This window comes from Cydia amplana, chromosome 21, assembly GCF_948474715.1.
Source record: "Cydia amplana chromosome 21, ilCydAmpl1.1, whole genome shotgun sequence".
Taxonomy (NCBI): domain Eukaryota; kingdom Metazoa; phylum Arthropoda; class Insecta; order Lepidoptera; family Tortricidae; genus Cydia; species Cydia amplana.
The window spans coordinates 11317756-11341238 of record NC_086089.1 but is presented as its reverse complement, the minus strand read 5'-3'; the positions used below and the strand labels follow the sequence as shown (position 1 = coordinate 11341238).

The 23483-nt window shown below is 39.6% G+C and overlaps 1 protein-coding gene across 1 annotated transcript in view; it reads right to left on the bottom strand.

The window, feature by feature from the left end:
• The window catches only part of LOC134658233 (uncharacterized), a 50724-nt gene extending 28471 nt beyond the window's left edge, over positions 1–22253 (bottom strand). Inside the window, exons 1-3 of the mRNA XM_063513844.1 lie at positions 22086–22253; positions 21771–21912; positions 20041–20112 (exon numbers count right to left, since the gene is read on the bottom strand). Of these exons, the coding sequence (XP_063369914.1) occupies positions 20041–20112; positions 21771–21912; positions 22086–22214 (343 nt within the window). The 5' untranslated portion in view covers positions 22215–22253. The remainder of the gene's footprint in view (positions 1–20040; positions 20113–21770; positions 21913–22085) is intronic.
• Positions 22254–23483: the final 1230 nt, after the last annotated feature.

The window sequence follows — 23483 nt, the reverse complement described above, 5'->3', positions numbered from 1 at the left end:
GTAGTGGGCGGCTCGGTCTCGTGCGGCATCTGCTCTATGTGCGTGGGCCGCCTGCGAGACGCGAGCGACTTCAAGCTGCAAGTGCAGCGCAGCCAGGCGGAGCTGCAGGCACTGCTTGATAAAGGTTAGTTTAAACAACTAAGCGCTACTTGCACCATCCCACTAAGCCAGTAAAGCGGTTAAACTGTTAACCCAGTGTAAAATTGTACTGGTGACTCCAGGTTTAATCGGTTAACACCGGGTTAGTGGAATGGTGCAAGCGACAGACAACTAACAGAAATAGTCTTATTTAAGAGTAACTGTTCTTTTATCAGTGTTGCTACTAGTATTTGAATTCTTTTGTTACTTTTTAGTGAAATAATATTGCATGTGTTATTCAGCAGAGTCTGCGATCAAGTCTGAGTGGGCTGGTGATGGCGCAGATGATGACTCTGTGTTCAACTTGTTAAGTAAGTACTTGTATATTGACATATTTATTTCTAAATATACAAGAATTGCTCGTTTAAAGGTATAAGATATACCAGCCAGTGTCAGAGCACCATAAGGCAAAGCATATATTATCTTAAGTATAAAACTATAAATCCAATATTTTTTCTTTGCAATGTACGTGTGTTTATATCACAGATCTGCGATCAGAGATTTTATTTAGCATTAGAAAGAAGGTAAACAATATAGACGTGTCTTTTTATTAACCCCTGGAGCGCCCCAGTATGGAACTCCTATACTAGTTACTAGCACACGTGTCTTGTTAGGGCGCTCCACGGGTTAAAAAATATTGAAAAACGCTTAAAAAATAGTTTATATTACTTATGAAAGCAAAAGAATGTAAAAGATCGTATATGATTTATAATTCTAACGTACATATTTGCTGTGACTTATTTTTAATAAAAAGACATGTCAAGATAGCTTTATTACCTTCTATCTAATGCTAAAAAAACGAACTATACTAGACGCAGCACGTATTAACGTACCTACTAGAGTCTGTGCGGAAAGAGTATTGGGCCCCATACATTCCACGACTCTTCTCTTTCCGCACAGACTCTAATGTATGGGAGTGTGATAATTTATTTCAGTTGCATCAACAATGGGGTTGGCCGGTCGAAGTATTTTACAGATGGCGCCAGCATAGCTTGCCCTGTCAATACCTAGAATTGTATCAGTTTTTTTTTTAATGCTTTGTTTAAAGTGGTTTTTGTTTAGCCTGTGATTGATATAATTAGTTATACTTGGTCAAACAAATCTTGTCAGTAGGCAAAGGCAAATTTGAAAAATCGCGGGTTAGCAACAGTACAATGCAATGGGGAGTATTATTGCAATGTTTTGCCGCCAGAGTGCAGCACTAATGACTATCGTATACCATAGAGTAACTTATACAAATATACATGCTGTACCTTAAACTGTTTTTGACAAGTTTTCATATGATTTCACAGTCGTTGTTCAATATACATTGCTGCTTTTTGTTAGTTTCCTAGGGATATACTTTAGTTTGCTTTACATTGCTACTGACGTATCAAGCTTGACAGACTATATGTGACTTATTTGCTTCAGATGAGGAGCCAATAGAGAACTTAGAGGATGAGGAGACCAAGGAACACACGGGTTAGTACATGTTTTGATATGTATATTATTATATCTTATGTACTTGGGTGATATATAATCATCTTCCTCGCGTTGTCCCGGCATTTTTTTCTTTTTTTCTTCAATTTGGCTTGTCTAAAAAAATCTTTAGTACTAAATATTACATTTTATGGATATTTTGTACGACAGACGAGTTTAAGACCTAATGTTTCTTGGAGAAATGTTATCATTAACATTAACTGCCTCTGTAGCATGGTACAGGAAAACGACGCAGAAGGTAACAGTGACGAAGCTTGGCAGCCTGCAAAGAACTGCCTGTGTCATCGTCACTGGAGCCATGTCATCCTCCCCGACGGCAGCCCTAGAGGCCATACTAAATCTACCGCCCCTTCACCTGCATCTGGAGTTGGAGGCGAAATCTAGTATGCTTAGAATAGCGGGCGCGAGGAGAGGTAATTTGTTATCGAAAACTCTGAGACTGTTTAAGGAATCAGTGTACGATATTCCTGTTCTTGGGATGCCATCCGACACTATGGCACCCAAATTTTGTCCACTCAAACTTTACTCAGTGGAAGTCCCCAAAAGGGAGGACTGGTCAAACAGTCAAATTAAGTGGAAAGAAGGAAGCCTGAGGTGGTACACTGATGGCTCCAAATCCGGATCTGAAGTAGGCTGCGGAGTATACGGTGAAGCGCCTAGGGAAAGCATCAGCTTAAACCTAGGACGGTTTTGCTCTATATTCCAGGCAGAGGTATACGCCATTCTAGAATGTGCGTCAATCAATCTGCAAAGCAACTACGGGAATCACACAATCTATATCCATTCGGATAGCCAGGCGGCAATCTTAGCCCTAACCTCTGATGTCACCACATCGAGGCTGGTTGAGAACTGCAGGCAACTATTGAACAACCTTGGAGCCAAGCGCTGGTGGCCTAGCGGTAAGAGCGTGCGACTTGCAATCCGGAGGTCGCGGGTTCGAACCCCGGCTCGTACCAATGAGTTTTTCGGAACTTATGTACGAAATATCATTTGATATTTACCAGTCGCTTTTCGGTGAAGGAAAACATCGTGAGGAAACCGGACTAATCCCAATACGGGCCTAGTTTACCCTCTGGGTTGGAAGGTCAGATGGCAGTCGCTTTCGTAAAAACTAGTGCCCACGCCAATTACTGGGATTAGTTGCCAAGCGGACCCCGGGCTCCTATGAGCCGTGGCAAAATGCCGGGACAACGCGAGGAAGATGATGATGGAGCCAAGAACAAAGTTGTTCTACGTTGGGTCCCAGGGCATGCGGGTATCGTAGGAAACGAAAAGGCCGACGAACTCGCGCGAGCAGGGGCTAAAGGAAAAAACTACAGTCCTGAGCCGTTTTGTGGTATCCCCAAAAGCCTAACGCGGCTCACCCTAAAGACCTACTGTCAATACACAACAATTCAACTCTGGAGGGAAACAACAGGTTGGACCATTCCAAAGCGCTTATCAAGGCCTTCAGCAAAAAGGCGTCCTCGAACGCCTTAGCGCTGTCTAGGAACCAACTGCGCAACTTGGTAAGGGTGCTTACTGGGCACTGTTGCCTAAATAAGCACATGCACACCATGGGGAAACGTGACATGGGGCGGTGCAGACTCTTTATGGAGGCAGAGGAGACGCCCTTGCACATCCTCACAGAGTGCCCTTGCCTAATGCGTACTCGTGACTTAATCCTGGGCGGGCACATATTGCGCCCGGAGGAGGTAAAGTCTCTCGAGTTCAAAAAGATCCTGCAGCTGTTTGAAGTTGCGGGTTTGGATCGAGAGTTGTAGTAGGTGGCGATCACAATAGATCAGCGATGGTCGCAGTGATACATAGGCTTTGGAGCCTTATATAGCCCCTAACAAGAAGAAGAACATTAACTGTATCGACTAGTAGAATAAAATTGCGAGTTTTTATTTTTTTGAATTTTTAGTCGGTTCGAGTCCCGGGCGAGGCAAGCGAGTTTTAGAAAATCTTTGAATGCAGTTTTGTTTCTTTTTAAAAATAAAGGAATGTCTCATTTAAGTAAAATCAGGCAGCTTAAGGATTTAAGGTAGTTTCCTTCCAGGGCCCGACTTATCTTTCTACACTGTATATAACTAGTTATTTGCTTCAGATGAGGAGCCAATACAGAATTCAGAGGATGATGAGACCAAGGAACACAGGGGTTAGTACATGTTTTGATACATATATATCTTATGTTTATTTATTTAAACACCATTCAATCATTTCTTTCAGATATTTGCCCATAATACAATACAATTTATCTGCCACACGGCATTCTCTACCAGTCAACCTCTAGGCCAAACAGAGAAGCATTAACATAGTTAAGTGCGGGGTATGTTAAGAACACTAATAACTAAAATTATTTCCCCAATTTTTTCCGCTTTAACACAATGGTGTGTGGTATTGTTGGATAGGTCTTTCAAAACGAATACGGGTCTCCGAAACGAAGAAAACTATAGCGAACATCTCTTAAAAAAAATCTCTTCTTAGTAAAAAGACCTACAAAGCGCTGCGAAGGTACTCCCTTGGTCCCTTATGCTTATAATATACATAATACTTACTAATTACTACGGAACCCCATACTGTGCATGGCCCGACATGCTCCTGGTCGATTATTTAATAATATGACGCTTATATTTGGGGCTAATATAAATTTATTGGCGCTAAAATATTAATACACTGCCAAATTATATTATTATATGCCTAATAAAAGTAGCTGTTTAATATTTTTGATGCCCGAAAAATTATCAGTTCTTAACCTTTTCCACGCCGTGTCAAACACAAAAGCTGTCACTCAGACGCCACATCATTGAAGTGTCAAAACTGAAGTTGAACTTTATTTATATGCACGTAGGTCGATGTTGCTCTGTGGTCTATCACCGATTAATCGGTCTTTGGCGTTGAACCTACGGTGCGGATATATCGGTCATTGGCGTCCAAAATATAGGCCATTAATCGGCTAATCGTTTCTGAACATATTTGGAAGGAAGTTATCATATGGATGTAGATAAAACTTGTTTTATATCCATCTGTTCTGTAATGTAAGACACGGCATGAAGTAGAGTTGTTGTAGCGGAGGAGCGGGCGGTCAAGTCGGAGGTGTCGGACGCGGCGAGTGACGAGGACTGCGTGTCGGGTGAGTACTGCGACACCACGATACTACTGCACCCCTAGCACATGATTGGCGCGACAGTATCTCGCGGCGAGATAGACTATCCGTCATTCTCTAACTATGTTAATAAAAGAGGGACGAGTAGTCTATCTCGCCGCGAGATACTGTCGCGCCAATCATGTGCTAGCCCGGCTGCCCTGCACATAGTATTTGTAAGAGTGAAAGTAAACGTAAATAAACAAACAGTACAAACATAAAAAAATGCTTTTATTGACCGAAGCGTAGCGAAGGTCTACGTTTTGACTCGGGTATTTTGCTTTTATGTCCGGATGTTCTCCTCTACAGGTCACAATTCTCAACCGATTCTTGTGAAATTTTGTGACCAGATGACCAGATTCTATGAGTAAATAAAAATTTTTTGTCGATCCCGTTTTTGGAAATTTTCAAAAATGGAGGAGTTGTGATACCTCGCGCTTAAACAAATAGTCGTATCGATATCATAAGAGTATTTTCTTTTTGAGACATATTTACATAGTAAATGGCAAAAAATGCAGAAAAATTGTATTGCTGGTTTAGGCGGTATTTAGTTTGTACTCGAGAATGAGTAGCCAAATTTCGTCAGCTTAGCTAAGAACTATCATGGCGCATTTTGTAAACAATCGCTTTTTTTTTTGTTTGCACACAGAAAGTCTGGGTTCGATAGATAGTAAGACATAACTTTTTGTATTTTTTTTTTTTCATTTAAACTTCGTATTTTTTTTAAATAAATTAAAATCTTTGTATTGTTGATTGATCAAACCGCTGTGTGACGCTGTCATCGTGCACGGTCCCAATAAGCTATGCTCGCGAGGTCTACAGCTCACAGAGCCACTAGTAATATAGTCACTAAATATATGGGAGAGTAGGAGACCGAGCACTGCTCGGAAAACGGAGTTTTTACATAAAAAACCGCCGCTGTGCCCCATAGTCTTTTGGCACAGACATCAGCTGAGCCACCTTCCCTTTCAATTAGTTTGTAAGCATTATTGTGTACTTTTATTATGTACCTATGTTTAAACTCTTTGAATAAACGTCTTTTATTATTATTATTTATATCTCCTTGCATTTCACGGGCCTATAATCCCGGTCTTTAGATAGGCTTGCGTGGGGACACAGATCCAACACGTAGAGGCCCCTTGGAGAGTTTTTATGTCATGTAGAACGCCTGCTGGAACCCGTTCACAGGCGCAACAATAGACACCCATGAACCGGTCTCAGCAGGCATTGGGACTATTGTAGAAAAAGAGAATAGTATACCGGTCTATGTTATTATTTATTATTATTAAAAATGCGCGTTTTCACAGAGATAAGATATACTTGATCGATTTTTCGCCCCCGAAACTCCCATTTTCATCGAAATCGTTAGAGCCGTTTCCGAGATCCCCGAAATATAGGTATATATACAAGGATTGCTCGTTTAATTCGTTCTTTCGTATAAGATTTGTTTAGATAAATTACAAGGTTATGGGCACCGGATTCATCAAAAATCAGATCGGTGCCAATCAATCTAGTTCTTCATTTTCCGGCGAAGGGGCGTGGCTATCTACTCACCCCTGTTTTCCCAACCTTAGGGTAGGATATTCCAAATCTATATAGGACCAACTTCGAGTATACTCTTCACCCCGCACTTCAAAATAGCAAGACTATTTTACGAAATTTTGGAGCCAAAAACCTCACCAAATATCACCAAGGGGTAACGGGGGGGGGGAGCTACATACACACACATAACACAGACACACACACACACACACACGCACACAACACAGACACACACACACACGGACACAGGCACACGGACACAGACACACATACACACACACACACACACACAGTAATTCTGTGTTGATGGTTATTTGTTATAGCTCGGATAAAATTGAATAAAAACAGAATAAAAAGAATTATTCTGATGACAATCCCATACAATGCCGAGAATTAATTATACGCGTTATAATCGGTTTAAATTGTGTTCCAGTGTGTTCGGACGGCAGCGCCGCCCGCGCCAGGGAACAGCTCGCGATGGCTTGTTCCGTGGTGCTCGAGCGCCTCCGCGACGACGCGACTGTTCACAGTGGAGACAAACCATACCGCTGCGAACACTGTGGCAAGCATTACAGAAACAAGTCGAATTTAATAAAACACATACAAAGCACACACTTGTCGATCGGACTTAAAACATTTGCTTGTGATTTTTGTGGTTATACGTTTCAAACTAAATTGCTTGTAATCGAACACGAGAAAAGCGAACACGGTGTCACAAATTTCATGTGTGCTGAATGTGAGTATACAACAAGTTCCAAGAAAAGTTTGGAGACTCATTTGAAGAATCACTCTATTGAATATAGTTGTAACTGTAGTTACACAAGTTCGTGTCGTCACCAGAAGATACACAACCAGAGGAAGCAGGGAATACTAACTGAAAAACAGACTTACAAATGTAGTCATTGCGACAGCAAGTTCAGAACTGGTTATTTGTTACAAATACATGAAAGGACACATACTGGCGAGAAGCCTTTTCAGTGTAGCCACTGTGATTACAAATGCAGTCTTAAATCAAACTTACAACGACACCTGATAATGCATACTGGGGCGAAGCCATTTCAGTGTAGTCACTGTGATTACAAATCTAGTCTGAAGTCATACTTACAACAACACCTGATGATGCATACTGGGGTGAAGCCATTTCAGTGTAGCCACTGTGATTACAAATGCAGTCATAAATCAAACTTACAACGACACCTGATAATGCATACTGGGGCGAAGCCATTTCAGTGTAATCACTGTGATTACAAATTCACTCGGAAGTCACAATTACAAGAACACCTGATGATGCATACTGGGGCGAAGCCATTTCAGTGTAGCCACTGTGATTACAAATCTAGTCGGAAGTCATACTTACAACGACACCTGACGATGCATACTGGGGTGAAGCCATTTCAGTGTAGCCACTGTGATTACAAATCTAGTCGGAAGGCGCACTTACAACAACACCTGATGATGCATACTGGGGTGAAGCCATTTCAGTGTAGCCACTGTGATTACAAATGCAGTCTTAAATCAAACTTACAACGACACCTGATAATGCATACTGGGGCGAAGCCATTTCAGTGTAGCCACTGTGATCACAAATTCAGTCGGAAGGCGCACTTACAAGAACACCTGATGATGCATACTGGGGTGAAGCCATTTCAGTGTAGCCACTGTGATTACAAATGCAGTCTTAAATCAAACTTACAACGACACCTGATAATGCATACTGGGGCGAAGCCATTTCAGTGTAGCCACTGTGATCACAAATTCAGTCGGAAGGCGAACTTACAACGACACCTGATGATGCATACTGGGGTGAAGCCATTTCAGTGTAGCCACTGTGATTACAAATGCAGTCTTAAATCAAACTTACAACGACACCTGATAATGCATACTGGGGCGAAGCCATTTCAGTGTAGTCACTGTGATTACAAATCTAGTCTGAAGTCACACTTAACACAACACCTGATGATGCATACTGGGGTGAAGCCATTTCAGTGTAGCCACTGTGATTACAAATCTAGTCGGAAGTCATACTTACAACGACACCTGATGATGCATACTGGGGTGAAGCCATTTCAGTGTAGCCACTGTGATTACAAATGCAGTCATAAATCAAACTTACAACGACACCTGATAATGCATACTGGGGCGAAGCCATTTCAGTGTAATCACTGTGATTACAAATTCACTCGGAAGTCACAATTGCAAGAACACCTGATGATGCATACTGGGGCGAAGCCATTTCAGTGTAGCCACTGTGATTACAAATCTAGTCGGAAGTCATACTTACAACGACACCTGACGATGCATACTGGGGTGAAGCCATTTCAGTGTAGCCACTGTGATTACAAATCCAGTCAGAAGTCAAGTTTAAAAAGACACCAGAAGAAGTGCACTAATTAAAAGTCAAATAAATTAAGTAATCGCGAATACAAGTGCAGCTGGCAAGGACACTTGCTAAATAAAAAATCAGATGACACCCACCGGCGAGAAGCTTCTTATTTGTAGCCACTGCATGTAAACATATATTCCGACGTCGAAATAAACATAAATTAAGATGAGGCCTAACATTGAAAGATTCCGGTAAGAACTCCTAGTGTAGTACCCAAACTCGTCAAGAGATGGCGCTACCTCCGAAATAGAACGCGCTAACGATGTATCGACACTGTCGACGTAGAATCTTACTTCCGAGATGCAAATTACTGATCGATGTCAAATGCTAGGACCGGATTATTAGTACTTGGTTGGCTGCAATCAAGCTATTGAACAGAACACCTTTCAACTGTAATATCATACTAATATTATTAATGCAAAAGTGATAAGATAAGATAAAGATAAAAGATAGTTTATTCAAGTAGGCATAATTACAATGCGCTTATGAACGTCAAATAAAGCTAGGTAGACCGGCTCCAACCCTACACCTCTGCCCCGAGAAGATTTAAATCCCCCCTCAATTGGAGGAGGGTATCCCAATATGGGACCGGCAACAAACTCGGCGGGACACATCTTTTCAAAAATAATTACATCTTATAATTAACATGCATTACGAGAAAATAAGGGAAAAAATACAATTTAAATTACTATAGAATTCATGCAATTATACACATAAGGTGTAATAGAAATTTGATTTAGAAAATATACATATGTACATGGAATCATACAAAATCGTAGCTCTTTCAGAAAACATATCAAATTCTTACAAAAGGAAAAGAAAATAAAGTTATTAAAAGAAATGGGAAAACATATTATATAAATCTGATTGATTATTATTAATTACCAACATATAATATTTGATGTGCTTTCCTGCTTACCTGAGCTGTGTCACCTATAACTCTATACATAATACAATGTTTTTAATTGCTACTACTTTTTATTAGTTAGTTTCTGGTTTGGACCATGCATGTTTGTCTGTCAAGTAGTCCTCGACTCTGTAATAAGCTTTTAACATCAATGACTTTTTTAAGTAATTCTTAAGAGCTGGAAAGGGTAATCTTAAAGCATTCTCAGGTAACTTGTTATAAAAATGAATGCATTGCCCAACGAATGACTTTTGTACTTTACGGACACGAAACTTTCTGATAGCAAGCTTATTTCTATTTCTAGTGTTAAAGTTATGGACATCAGAATTCTTAGTGAAGGAGTCTAGATTCTTAATAACATAAATAATACTATCATATATGTATTGGGAAGCTACAGTTAAAATATTAATTTCTTTGAAAAGTTCTCTTAATGATTCACGCGCTCTTAAGTTATATATAGAACGAATGGCTCTCTTTTGTAAGACAAATATAGTCTGTATGTCAGCTGCTTTGCCCCAAACCAGAATACCATATGACATTACACTATGAAAATAACTATAATAAACAAGGCGAGCTGTTTCAACATTAGTCAGTTGTCTAATTCTCCTCACGGCGTAAGCGGCCGAACTTAATTTGTTAGCTAGTGTTCCGATATGAGGACTCCATTGTAGATTTTTGTCCAATGTTAAACCAAGAAACAGAGCTTTATCTACCATCTCTAAGCATTCATTATTCAAAAGTATTTTAGTATCGACTGGTTTAACATTCGGCAAAGAAAATCTAATACATTTGGTTTTCTTAGCATTAAGAAGCAAATTGTTCATAGTAAACCAGTTAAGTACATTAACGAGTGTGCTGTTAATTACACTATAATCGGTAGATTTCCGATCAACCTTAAAAAGTAATGATGTGTCATCAGCAAAAAGAACTATTTCACAAAGATTTTCTACTATACATGGCAAATCATTTATATAAACCAAAAACAGGAATGGACCCAAAATAGAACCTTGCGGCACTCCTAATTGGACTACAGCTCCGCTAGACTGGGTTTTGTTTACAACAACTGTTTGTGTTCTATTGCTAAGGTAAGAAGACAAAGTTTAGGGCATTTTCTGACAGACCATAGTGTTCTAATTTCAAAATGAGCGTTCCATGATCCACACAATCAAATGCTTTAGAAAGATCACAAAATATGCCAATTGCATCACAAGAATTTTCCCAAATATTATAAATATGTTTAATGAGTACCGAAGCAGCATCGGTCGTGGAACGGCCCTTTGTGAAACCAAACTGATTGCTTGTAAGTAAAGTATGTCTGTTGAAGTGACCCAGTAGATCATTTAACATTAATTTTTCAAAAACTTTACTTAGTACAGGAAGTATTGATATTGGTCGGAAATTAGCCATATTACTCGAGTCACCAGATTTAAAAAGAGGAATGACTTTACTATATTTCATAAGATCTGGAAAGACGCCTTGTGAAATTGAAATATTATAAATTACGGCTAAGTAAGGCGCTATTACGTCTATGACATGACTAATGACTCGAACTGATGTTCCCCATAAATCTTCCGTTTTCTTTAAATTGAGTGACTTGAATGTTTTAACAATATTTGCTGAATCTACTTGACTAAACTCAAAGTTAATATTACATTTCTTAACATTAGCGCAAAGTAAGGAATGAGCTCGAGACGAAGATGAATGTAGACATTTCGTGGTATTAATAGCTATTTTAGAAAAATAATCTTCGAATGCCGAGGCAACATCGTTGTTTGACATGGTAAGTTGTTTATCCGAGACAATGTTGACTTGACAATCGCGTGTGTCTGTCTTACCTCTTCACGCTTAAACCGCTGAACCGATTTAGTTGAAATTTGGTATAGAAATAGTTGGAGTCCTGGAAAAGGACATAGGGTAGTGTTTATCCCAGAAATCATCCTCTAAGGGGGGTGGAAGTTTGTATGAGGAATCGATAAAAAGCAGATTGGATAAAACATAAGCTACCCATATTACTAACTTTATGCAAATGAAGGCTCGGGCAAAAGCTAGTATAAATATAATGACATATTTAAGACGTTAATACCAATTCTCTGCAACAGATAAATGTATATATATGTCTTTACAAAAAAATGCATGGATTTATCATTACATTATTTTCCCTTGTACAAATTCTTGCAAGAATACTCATTTTGCATTCTTTTTATATAAAAACATTGTCAGTAATGCACGATTGACAAATTTAAAGTTTATTCAAAATGTTCATCTGATTTTGGAAATAAAGAAGTTTGAAAATTTTCATTCAATAAAAGTAATTGTAATTGAAAAAAGTAATTAATTTAAAATTTTAATTTCAAAATGTAATTAAAAATGTAATTAATAATTACATTTTGTAATTGTAATCGTTAATCGAATGCGCGATTACTTTCTACATGTAATGGAAATTATTTGTTGAAATTACATTTTGTAATCGCAATTGTTAATTTATAATTTGATTACTTTTTGCCCAACACTGGTGTGTCTACGCCGTGGTGTTGTGTGTGTCTACGCCACAAAACAAAGAAGTAATAGAAGTGAAACGTACGTGTATAGCGTGTGGCAGCATTAAGTTTAGCTTAACTCTCTTTCACTACAGCTACTGTCAGTCGTGTGTCAGTTCAGTATGGCGCTTATGAGATGTCAGATGTGAAAACGATTCCAGTTAAAATTACAAATAATTACAAATATGCCGTGCTGCTTCATTTTGGAGTGTAAAAACACTAGCGGGACGAAAAATATTAGACATGAAGGCATTTCATATCATCGGTAAGTATTATTTCATGTAATATTTCAATATTTTTTACATTTTCGGTTTCCGCAAGGATTTTTGGATTGTTTAGTACAAAAACCAAATTTATGTAAATGAGATAAGGTTGATATCTACTTAGCGTAAAAGTCATGTACGGGTGCGCTATTCGGCCACAGTGCGAGGACCATATCAAAAATGTCGATGTTTGTATAAATACATGTTCTTAGTAATTTATTTTTGTTTTTCCTCTAGATTATCATATCGAAAAAGTCGTCGCTTATGCACATTTTATATTATGTACAAAATATGTTCTTACTTATTTATTGCTATTCAATGGATTATTTGATTTAAAGTTTTTCTTATAGTACCCAACTACCCATACATATTTGTCAATATTCTCTATCAAATACGAGTAGGTAAGGTGTCAGTTTTAAGCTGTCACATAATTACTGCCGGGTATTTGCCCTATTAAAGCCCGCTCCACACTCTTGCACAAATCTTAAAGCGGTCTTCACATTGGATGCGAGTACGCACCATGCTCCGGTAAAAACGTGCATAGCACTATCTCGCTCGTACATCAGAGCAGCATTCGTATCCGCATTAATGTGTTATCACACTCCGTCTAAGTGCAAAAAATATTGTTCATATAGCTGGTCAAGCAAATCTTCTCAGTAAAAAAGGCGCGAAATTCAAATTTTCTATGGGATGTGCTGAGGCACAGTAGGTATAAGTAATAGTACATATTATCATACAGAACGGCCACGCACCGCCCCGCCCCGCCCCGACTCGCATTACCTCGCCCTGGCCGCGACATGAATCTAGCGGACCTCTGGCATCCTCTCAGTAAAGCGACTTACCCACACATGCATATTGACGCGTGTACAGACGTGCCGAGCACACATAAACGCAAATCATTTTTAGGGTTCCGTACCCAAAGGTTAAAAACGGGACCCTATTACTAAGACTCCGCTGTCCGTCCGTCCGTCTGTCACCAGGCTGTATCTCACGAACCGTGATAGCTAGACAGTTGAAATTTTCACAGATGATGTATTTCTGTTGCCGCTATAACAACAAATACTAAAAACAGAATAAAATAAAGATTTAAGTGGGGCTCCCATACAACAAACGTGATTTTTGACCGAAGTTAAGCAACGTCGGGCGGGGTCAGTACTTGGATGGGTGACCGTTTTTTTGCTTGTTTTGCTCTATTTTTTGTTGATGGTGCGGAACCCTCCGTGCGCGAGTCCGACTCGCATTTGACCGGTTTTTGATGTATGGCGTGTCCGCCCTGTGGCTAAGGTATAACAGTTTTTATTATATACTTGCTTACAGTTATATTCGTAGTTGGTGGCTTGATTACTTTCAATACGAGCATTTTTTTTATTAAAAAGTAAGTAGGTACCTAACCTAATCTTCGCCAGAAAATATAATATACATATGTATAAAAAACCGAGTAGTTTACGTGTACTTACACTAATTATTAATAAGCGTTTATCGATATCACACCGAATCATGCACATCCCTATCGCATGTGTCAACGTCATAGTCAAATATTTTATGCTATCATGCTATCGCATTCACTCTTGGAAAAGCCATGCAAGTGTAAAAGGGATAGAGCATAAATGACTATTTACAATAAATAAAAATCGTAGTGCAATTTCGACATAATTTTCTTTATTTTTGTGACAGCGTGTTGGCGACATAGGTTCCCATACTAATCCAGGCACATGCCGTTTCCCCTTAGAGCGCGGCGCGCTCATTCTTTCTTCCGTGATTATACTCCTGCGAGTGAAGTCTACAGTGTCTACCATACCCAACACGAATAGTGTTGGATACAGAGGAGTATGATACCTGCATAATTTGTAAAAAAAGTGTACTTAATATCAAATATACTGTAAGTACTACACTACTACCACTTGCAAAAGTAAATTATATTACAAAGTACATAGTGCAATAAGAGATGTATGGACAACATTGTTATAGAGAGTCAATAGATACACGATGGACAGGGACGGGGCTGAGGGGTTTTATGACAAGGGTTTGGAATTTTCATACCACTTGTGGTGACACAATGTTCTTCATCACACTTGCCGCCGTTTTGTTTATTCTTTGACGTAAAGGCAAGAAAGACAGAGCCCCAATTATTTAATTAAAAAAAAAAATAGTCAGTCATGAAGCATGAAAATTTAAGCCTTTTAAAATAATGACTATCCGTATTTTGAAGGTAAAACTCATTTCTCATAATTTTAAATAAGAGTATGACTTACGGTAAGGTGGAGTAATACTAACATAGTTTATTTTGCTCGGGGCAAGACAAGCAGTATGGGGATACAAGTGACAGTCTTATCCCGGTGATAAACTTACCCCACCTTACCTTATAAACTTATTATCTTACTAAAAACTATTAACAAACAGTTGTTTTTATTACAATCTTATATAACTTGCCCTGTTTGTATGTACATAGGTACGAGTATTAGTTTAGTTAGTATGGGTCAAATCTCAGTTAAAAAAATGGCTCACTAGAAATGCCTTTTATGACATGTCAGAATATAATAATATTAATAATAATGATTTAATTGTAATTTAAGCGGTGGTGGCCGAGTGGATATGACGTCCGACTTTCAATCCGGAGGTCGCGGGTTCAAATCCTGGCTCGTACCAATGAGTTTTTCGGAACTTATGTACGAAATATCATTTGATTTGATATTTACCACTAGCTTTTCGGTGAAGGAAAACATCGTGAGGAAACCTGCATACATCTGCGAAGAAATTCAAAGGTGTATGTGAAGTCCCCAATCCGCTTTGGGCTAGCGTGGGGACTATAGCCCAAGCCCTCTCGCGCATGAGAGGAGGCCTGTGCCCAGCAGTGGGACGTATATAGGCTCACATTATTATTATTAATAGTAATTTAATTTTTTAATTTATTTTATTTATTTGAATTATGTTGATTATTATAATAGTGTTTTATTTTACTGTAACTCATGAATATTATATTAATGAATTGAAATTGACTAATTATAAGTATAAATTTTTGACATATAAAGTTTGTAATTTTATGAATAAAGAAATATGAAATATGAAGCTACAGCTTGGCAAAAAAGAGTAGAAATTAAAAAGTGGCAACACTGTAGTGTCGTCCCTTTCAAACCAACATATATAAGTAAACGGGACGGCACTACAGTGTTGCCACTTTTTAATTTCTACTCTTTTTTTCCAAGCTGTACATGTGACCCATATCCCGATTTCCGTTTGAGCTGAATTTTTGCATACGTATGTAAATTGGATGACAATGCAATATTATTATAACATGGAGCTGATCTCATGATGGAGACAGGAGGGGGCCATAGGAACTCTGTGATAAAACAACGCAAACTAATTGTGTTTAGGGTTGTTAGTGTGTCGATGAGATGTGTGTTGCCTGTGGAAAGAAAAGTACAGTCAGCGATAAAAGCTTGTACCAAAAATGATATTTTGCCATAAACTATTATTTTAAATTTAAACTCTTAGTTACTCTCCAAAAGTTCAAAATAGATTGTTCAGCTATTTGCATTGCATATTTAAATTGCATGGACACATAATGGAATTCTTTCATAAATTGTCTGTCACCACGTTGTAATCACGATCACTACTTACATTTGAAAGCTTTTTCCCCAGTGTGTATCCTCTGGTGACTTTTTAAATGTGAACTTTGACGGCATTTGTAATCACATAGGCTACACTGAAAAGGCTTCTCGCCAGTATGTGTCATTTCATGATATCGTAAGTCTGATCTATCAGCGCACTTGTAGTCGCAATGACTACATTTGTACGGCTTTTCTCCGGTGTGTATTCTTATGTGACGTTGTAAGCGTGTGTTCTGAGTGCATTTGTAATCACAGTGGCTACACTGAAAAGGCTTCGTGCCAGTATGTATCCTTTCGTGTTTTCTTAAACCTGAACTATTGTTGCACTTGTAGTCGCAATAACTGCATGTGTATGGCTTTTCTCCGGTGTGTGTTCTTTTGTGAATTAGAAAGTTTATTTTCCAACTGGTCTTGAAGTCGCAATGACTACATGTGTAAGGCTTTTCTCCAGTGTGTATCATCTCGTGTTTCTTTAAATGTGAATTCTGACTGCATTTGTAATCACAGTGGCTACACTGAAAAGGCTTTTCGCCAGTATGTGTCCTTTCATGTATTTTTAACAAATAACCAGTTCTGAGCTTGTAGTCACAATGACTACATTTGTAAAGCTGTTTTCCAGTGAGTACTTTCTGCTTCCTCCGGTTGTGCGTCTTCTGGTGACGTCGCAGGTTTGATTCAACACCGCACTTGAACTCACAGTCGCTACACTTAAAAGCTTCTCCAGCAATGTGAACTATTTGGTGTTTATGTAAACCACTTTTACATGAACTTTTGTAACTACAGTGACTACAATTGAAATTATTATCTAAAGAATGACTCTTTACATGAATTTCTAAACTTTTCTTGGAACTTGTTGTATACTCACATTCAGCACACATGAAATTTGTGACACCGTGTTCGCTTTTCTCGTGTTCTATCACAAGCGATTCGGTTTGAAACGTAGAATTACAAAAATCACAAGCAAATGATCTTGGTCCGGTCGACGAGTGTGTGTTTTCTATGTGTTTTCTTAAAATAGTCTTGTTTCTGAAACCCATGCCACAGTGTTCGCAGCGGTATGGTTTGTCTCCACTGTGAACAGTCGCGTCGCCGCGGAGGCGCTCGAGCACCACGGAACAAGCCATCGCGAGCTGTTCCCCGGCGCGGCCCTCCGAACACACTGGAACACACATTAACAAAACAATTTAAACGGATTACAACAATTTCGACTGTGTTCAGGATTGTCATCAAAATAAATCGGTAGTGGTGGTCGAGAGGATATGACGCCCGACTTTCAATCCGGAGGTCGCGGGCTCAAATCCTGGCTTATACCAATAATTTTTTTTGGAACTTATATTTCATATTCCGTACATACCGAGAAAATCTGCATACATCAGGGAAGAAATTAATAGGTATACTTATGTGGAGTCTCCAACCCGCAGTGGGCCAGCGTGGGGTCTATAGCCCAAGCTAACTCGCGCACGAGACGTGGGCAGTGGGACGTATATAGGCTGAATTATATATGGGTGGTACAAGACCACAATAAATATGGGTCCTACAAGTATAATGTAGCGTGGCTCGTATCGTACTATGTGCAGTAGTATCGTGGTGTCGCAGTACTCACCCGACACGCAGTCCTCGTCACTCGCCGCGTCCGACACCTCCGACTTGACCGCCCGCTCCTCCGCTACAACAACAACTCTACTTCACGCCGTGTCTTACATTACAGTACAGTTGCATTTAAAATGAAATAGTGTTAAAGACTCGCATTTGCGATTGTGGATTACCACGGTAGGTTTTGGTATATTTTGAAACTAATAATGCTGGAATCAGGGCATTTTTATGTAACATACGGTGAAGAAAACATCGTCAGGAAACCAGACTATTCCTAATAAGACCTACTTTTCCCTATCGGTTGGAAGTTCAGATAGCAGTCGTTTTTGTAAAAACTAGTGCCTACGCCAATTTTGCATTTGGCAAAACGATTTTGCTACTATGGAATTTATATGAAACACTAGCATGTGACGTCACAGTCAAATTACCTACTCTTTAGAGATTAATACGGGTTTTAAAATAGAAATTATTCTAAAAATAACTGCTGTCTGTACGTTTCCTTATTAATCTTCTGGTGCTTTATGCATCGTGTAAAATGATTTATTTGAAATACAGTCAAATACCCTATTGAAGTTGGTACTTACGCGACATCTCGTCCCTTGTCTCATTATCGTTCGAGTCTGGCTTGATTAGGAGCTCTTCATCTGAAACAAACATATTATTTGTGGTTTGTGTCTACAACTCAGACCTCGCATCCTCGCTGCGGATCGTGCCTAGTGCACCAGGCCCCGTAGACAACATGCCACAATAGAAGAAGAGTGATAGAGAGAGACAAAACGATTCGATGGCGAAGCTCAAGCGATCGTCACCTTGGCTAGGCCGCCAGGTCTCATAGTTCAGTGCGGCAACGCTGCCAGCGTCGTGGGGGAGATAGAGCTACCGGCTGTGGGCCTTGTAACTACATTTAACCTTTTAACCGCCATAGAATACGTCATCGAGCGTGCTCGTGTCGCCGGGGGGTACGAAATTACACGAAGTTTAGTCTTATTTATCAGACAGCGGCGAAATGAGCCCGATTTTGTATGTCTTATATATCAGACTACGGTGGTTAAAAGGTTAATCAGTGATTGAGATGGACCGAGCAGTAAATAGTGACATTATTTGAATTGGTTTACAGCCCAAGAGAGAAATCTGGGGCCTTATTCGACAATCGACTTTTGACGTGTCGTGTAGAACTCCCGTTGAATCGGAACAATCCTGTGTCAAAATTTGACATTTGCAATCCAGAGTTAGGTGACAACCAAACCAAACCATTATAAACCTTAAAGTAATAATAAATAAGACAAAGTTGACTTTTGTTAAATCATTGGTTGTACCAAATGATAGTATCCGCACTTGATGAGACAGTCCTTTGACAAATGATATAAAACAATTTATCGACGCGAATGTTGAAGGCGTTTAGAGCGCCACAGTAAACAATATCTGACAAACAGTAGTTCCATTTCCACTTGAACTAGTGACTTGTACATGAAGCAGGTACTCACGCAACAGCCGGTCACCCTCGCCGCTCGCCCCTCCGGCCGCCATGTTTAACCGGAGCATGTCATCTAGAGCAACACACACTATATTAAACCTGTGCAGTAACAGGGACTGAGTGACTTTTTATATGTAATAGCACAGAATACAATTTCACTCTCTAACAAAACCCGTCTATTACGACAGATATGACCGCAAGGTGGCGCAAGCGCGAGCAGGCGTCCGTAACTTCACTGGGTCATTTAATGTGAAGTTAGCCAGCTACTGCCTTCAACCAGTCATTAAAACTAATTTCTTATGCAACATCTCTTAGACAATAACATACATGTGTCTTACTAATACTTAACATTTATCTGAAAGCTGAAGATTGTAACTGCCTGTCAGCTTATTAAAAAAAAATGTAAAGGCCTGCGCAAACCGGCGGAGCGCAGCGCAGATGACTTAAAATTTATCAATAGTATATTCTTTCCTATTTCAATTACATACAAGTATAGATTTTAATGCTCTGAGACCAACCTCGGAGCATCACGGAGGATTGTCACTCCGCGGCATCGAGGAGCACGTTAGAGGATAACGCGGCATCCCCCGGTATGCTCCGAGTCCTCCCGAGTGCGCCGGGGTAGCGGGACGACGGGGGAGAACTCGTGCACACTACCTAGTCATAGTCATCCTACCTATTGATAGGGTACACGCGGCGGTAGGCGGCGGCATGCTGCGGCCTGCGCCGAGTGCTCCCTGGTGTGCCAGCCGGGCTGGTGGGCGCTCGGGGTATCGCGGGGGATTTTACCTCCGGGGGAGTAAATCCTCGGTGATCTGCGCTGCGCTCCGCCGGTTTGCGCAGGCCTTAAATTTTTATCAATTGCAGAGGAGCAGACTATTGGGAGGAGGCTACCCAAGCTGCCCAGGACCGAAGTAGTAAGGATAAGATTCGAGACCTACACCCCAGCAGGGGTAACAGGATGGAAAGAAGAAGAGGAATAGACTTACCTGATACAAACTCACTGGTCCCATCTCCATCCTGCATTTCTGGGTTCCCTGGCTCAACTGCAGATTCTTCCTCTACAGCAAACAAACACAACACAAATCACATCAACTTCCTGTTATAGTTACGCTCACACAGCAAGTGCAAAGAACTCTAAGAACATATTAAACTAGTGGCTCTGTGAGCTGTAGACCTCGCGAGCAGAGCTTAAAACTGAATAAATGTATGGCAAAAATATTTATTAAAATATAGGTATAAACATACAGTACATGTAATATAAACAAAAAATTAAAAACTACCTCAAACTACAAACAAAAATTAAACGAATACGCTTAACCCGCGCTTGGTAAATAAAAAATACGAAATTTTTAATTTTTTCAAAATAAAAAAATAAAATAAAAAACAACTATACGAAATTTAAGTATAAAAAAAATACAAAAGTTATGTAGCAGTATACAATTACTGGGGATGAAACCAGGGACCTGCCGATGCAAACAAAAAAGTGAACGTTTGCAAAATACGCCATTATAGTTCTTACTAATGCTAACGAAATTTAGCTACTCATTCTCAAGTAAAAACTAAATATCTAAATACCGCCAAAACCAGCGATACAAATTCTCTGAATTTTTGGCCATTTAATCTATAAACATATCTCAAAAGGAAAAAACTCTTATGATACCGATAGGACTATTTGTTTAGGCGGGAGCTGTCACGACTCCGCCATTTTGAAAAATTTCCAAAAACCGGATCGACAATTTTTTTTTATTTAGTCATAGAATTCGGTCACAAAATTTCACGAAAATTGGTTAAGAATTGCGACCTACAAAACATCCAGACATACAAAAGCAAAATGCCCGAGTCAAAACGTAGACCTTCGCTACGCTTCGGTCAATTACTTTCAATGAAAATATTTTAACTAAGGGTCTAGCCGCAATCTTATAGTGAAACTGCCCCTGGCTGAAGTGTATACCTTTCTTAGGTGCGTTTATTTGTCTTATTATAAGATATCGTTTTACCAAATAAGAGGGTGCCGCTTCTTCTAGCTAGAGTTTGAATTTTTCCCATACAAACGTGAACCACCCTAAAGTAGGTAAGAAGGAGGCCTGTATGCATTAGTAAGACATTTTTACCTTGTTGCTCCAAATGGATTTTTTTCCAAAAAATATATTTTATGCAATAATATATTCTGTATTAAATAACAAAAATATTGTCGCTATCTCACAAGTATTAAAAAAAAAAGTTTAAAAAATTAAAAAATATTTTTAAGCCTTTATAAACAAGTTAGAACCTCAATTTTTTTTGATAATGAACTACTATTAGGTGCATGTAACATCCAAATTTCAAAACAATCGAACCACTAGTTTAGCTACAAAAAAATAAAAACGATTTAAAAAAAAAATTGTTTAGCTAAACCAAGGGGATTCTAGCCTTGAAATTTGGTAAAACAATATCTTATAATAAGACAAATAAACGCACCTAAGAAAGGCATACTGCACTTCAGCCAGGGGCAGTTTCACTATAGGATTGCGGCTAGACCCTTTGCCACCGTTCCTCTGGACGCTATTTGTAATTTTAAAGCAGTTCAATAGCATGATGCACTATCTAGAATATAATAACTCTGTGGTGTTGACCAGCAAGCACTGTAGATTAAGGTGTGATTGTAATACTCTTCTGTACAAAATTCAAACAAAATGACTAAACTTGCCTACTCGTTAGATGGGCTGTGTTTGCCTACCTTTGACGTGGCTCGCTCCCTGCGTGCGCGCCTGCAGCTCGGCCTGGCTGCGCTGCACTTGCAGCTTGAAGTCGCTCGCGTCTCGCAGGCGGCCCACGCACATAGAGCAGATGCCGCACGAGCCCGAGCCGCCCACCACCAGCTGCAAGTTCAAATAAACATATCAAAGTTTTCACAATTTGGGGTTTGTGTAGGTAGAATAACTAGATGGTTGATTAACAAAGAAAACTAATTATAGTAATCGCAAATAATTGTTTCTAGTCTTCAAATCATTGTTCCTATTACTCCACTATTAAAGTTGGTTGTAGTACTTACATGTATATCAAAGCACTCTTTGACCATGACGGCATATATCTCCGTTTTGCCGAGATGTGTGTACGGCGTCGTCAGGTCCTTGTCCGCGGGACACCACAGGCAGCAGCGACACGCGTGCGTCACGTCCATCACGGGAGCCGTGCGGTGCGCAAGAATGCTCCGATGGACTCAAAACAAATACCACAACAAGAGGAGCGTACAGTGCTATTAGAGAAATATCTATCAGCCTCTAGGGTCCCTTGGCCCTTTGCCAGAGTCAGTTAGAAGTACAGATAATTAGCAAGAAAAAACAGCGCATGAGCCATGTATGGGCGACGAGCGCACAAACAGCACGAACTACTAATAAAACAAATAAAAAGCTACGTGACGAGCGCCATGTGAGCGTAGCCGCGTCATGAACATGTCGTACTCCCATGACATTGACAGTGACAGCTAGCGTAGGCGAAGGGTACGTTCAGAAAAAGTAATTAGCCTAAAGCTACAACAGACGGGCTTACCTGACCGTGATATTGGTCCGAAGCCTGTTAGTTAAATATTTAAAGGCTATATAGTCCAGTACGATGAGTTAGATGCCAATTTATTTTCTGGGCTCCCACGTGCCAATGTTTCGGAGTTTTCGGACCAAGTTCGCGGTCCGGTACGCCCGTCTGTTAGAACTTTTAGATTTACTACTTTTTCTGAACGTTCCGTTCGCCTCCGCTATCCTATCTCACCTATCTGTCAATACTCAATTCCATTCAATTTCATGCAGATGAGTACCTCCGCCAGATCCTTACGCGCGAATGGCATGACTGGAACACTATATTCTGTGATGCGTCTAAATTATCACCAACTGGCTGTGTGGGAGTAGGAGTTTTCCATTCTCAATATAACATAGTACAAAAAATTAAATGCCCTCCTGAAACGTCTGTATATACTGGAGCATGGACCTAGAATATTACGGACGGACTGTTACCTAAGACAAACTGTGACACTGCAATGGCGGACGGTTTGAATGTGTGCGTGTAGACGAGTGTTACCATTTAACACAAATTCTCCCCTAATGGTGAAACAATTATTTTTTCACCTCAGCAGCTCGAACAAGGGTACTTTGCTACTTAAAAACAGTGAGCAAAATCGCATTTTGCTCACTAAGTGTGACAAAATGAGCAAAATGCGATTTTGCTCACTCAGTGAGCAAAATGCGATTTTGCTCACTGTTTTAAGTAGCAAAGTACCCTTGTTGGAGCTGCTGAGGTGAAAATTTAATTGTTGGTATATCTTAAGAAAACATGAGTGAATAGAGGTAAGTGATGAAGAAGCAATACAAATTTTGGGTTCTCTAATATGTTCTCACTGCTGAGGTGAAAAATGTTGTGTACTACACGAGATCAAAGTTATTTACATCTCGTGCGCTTT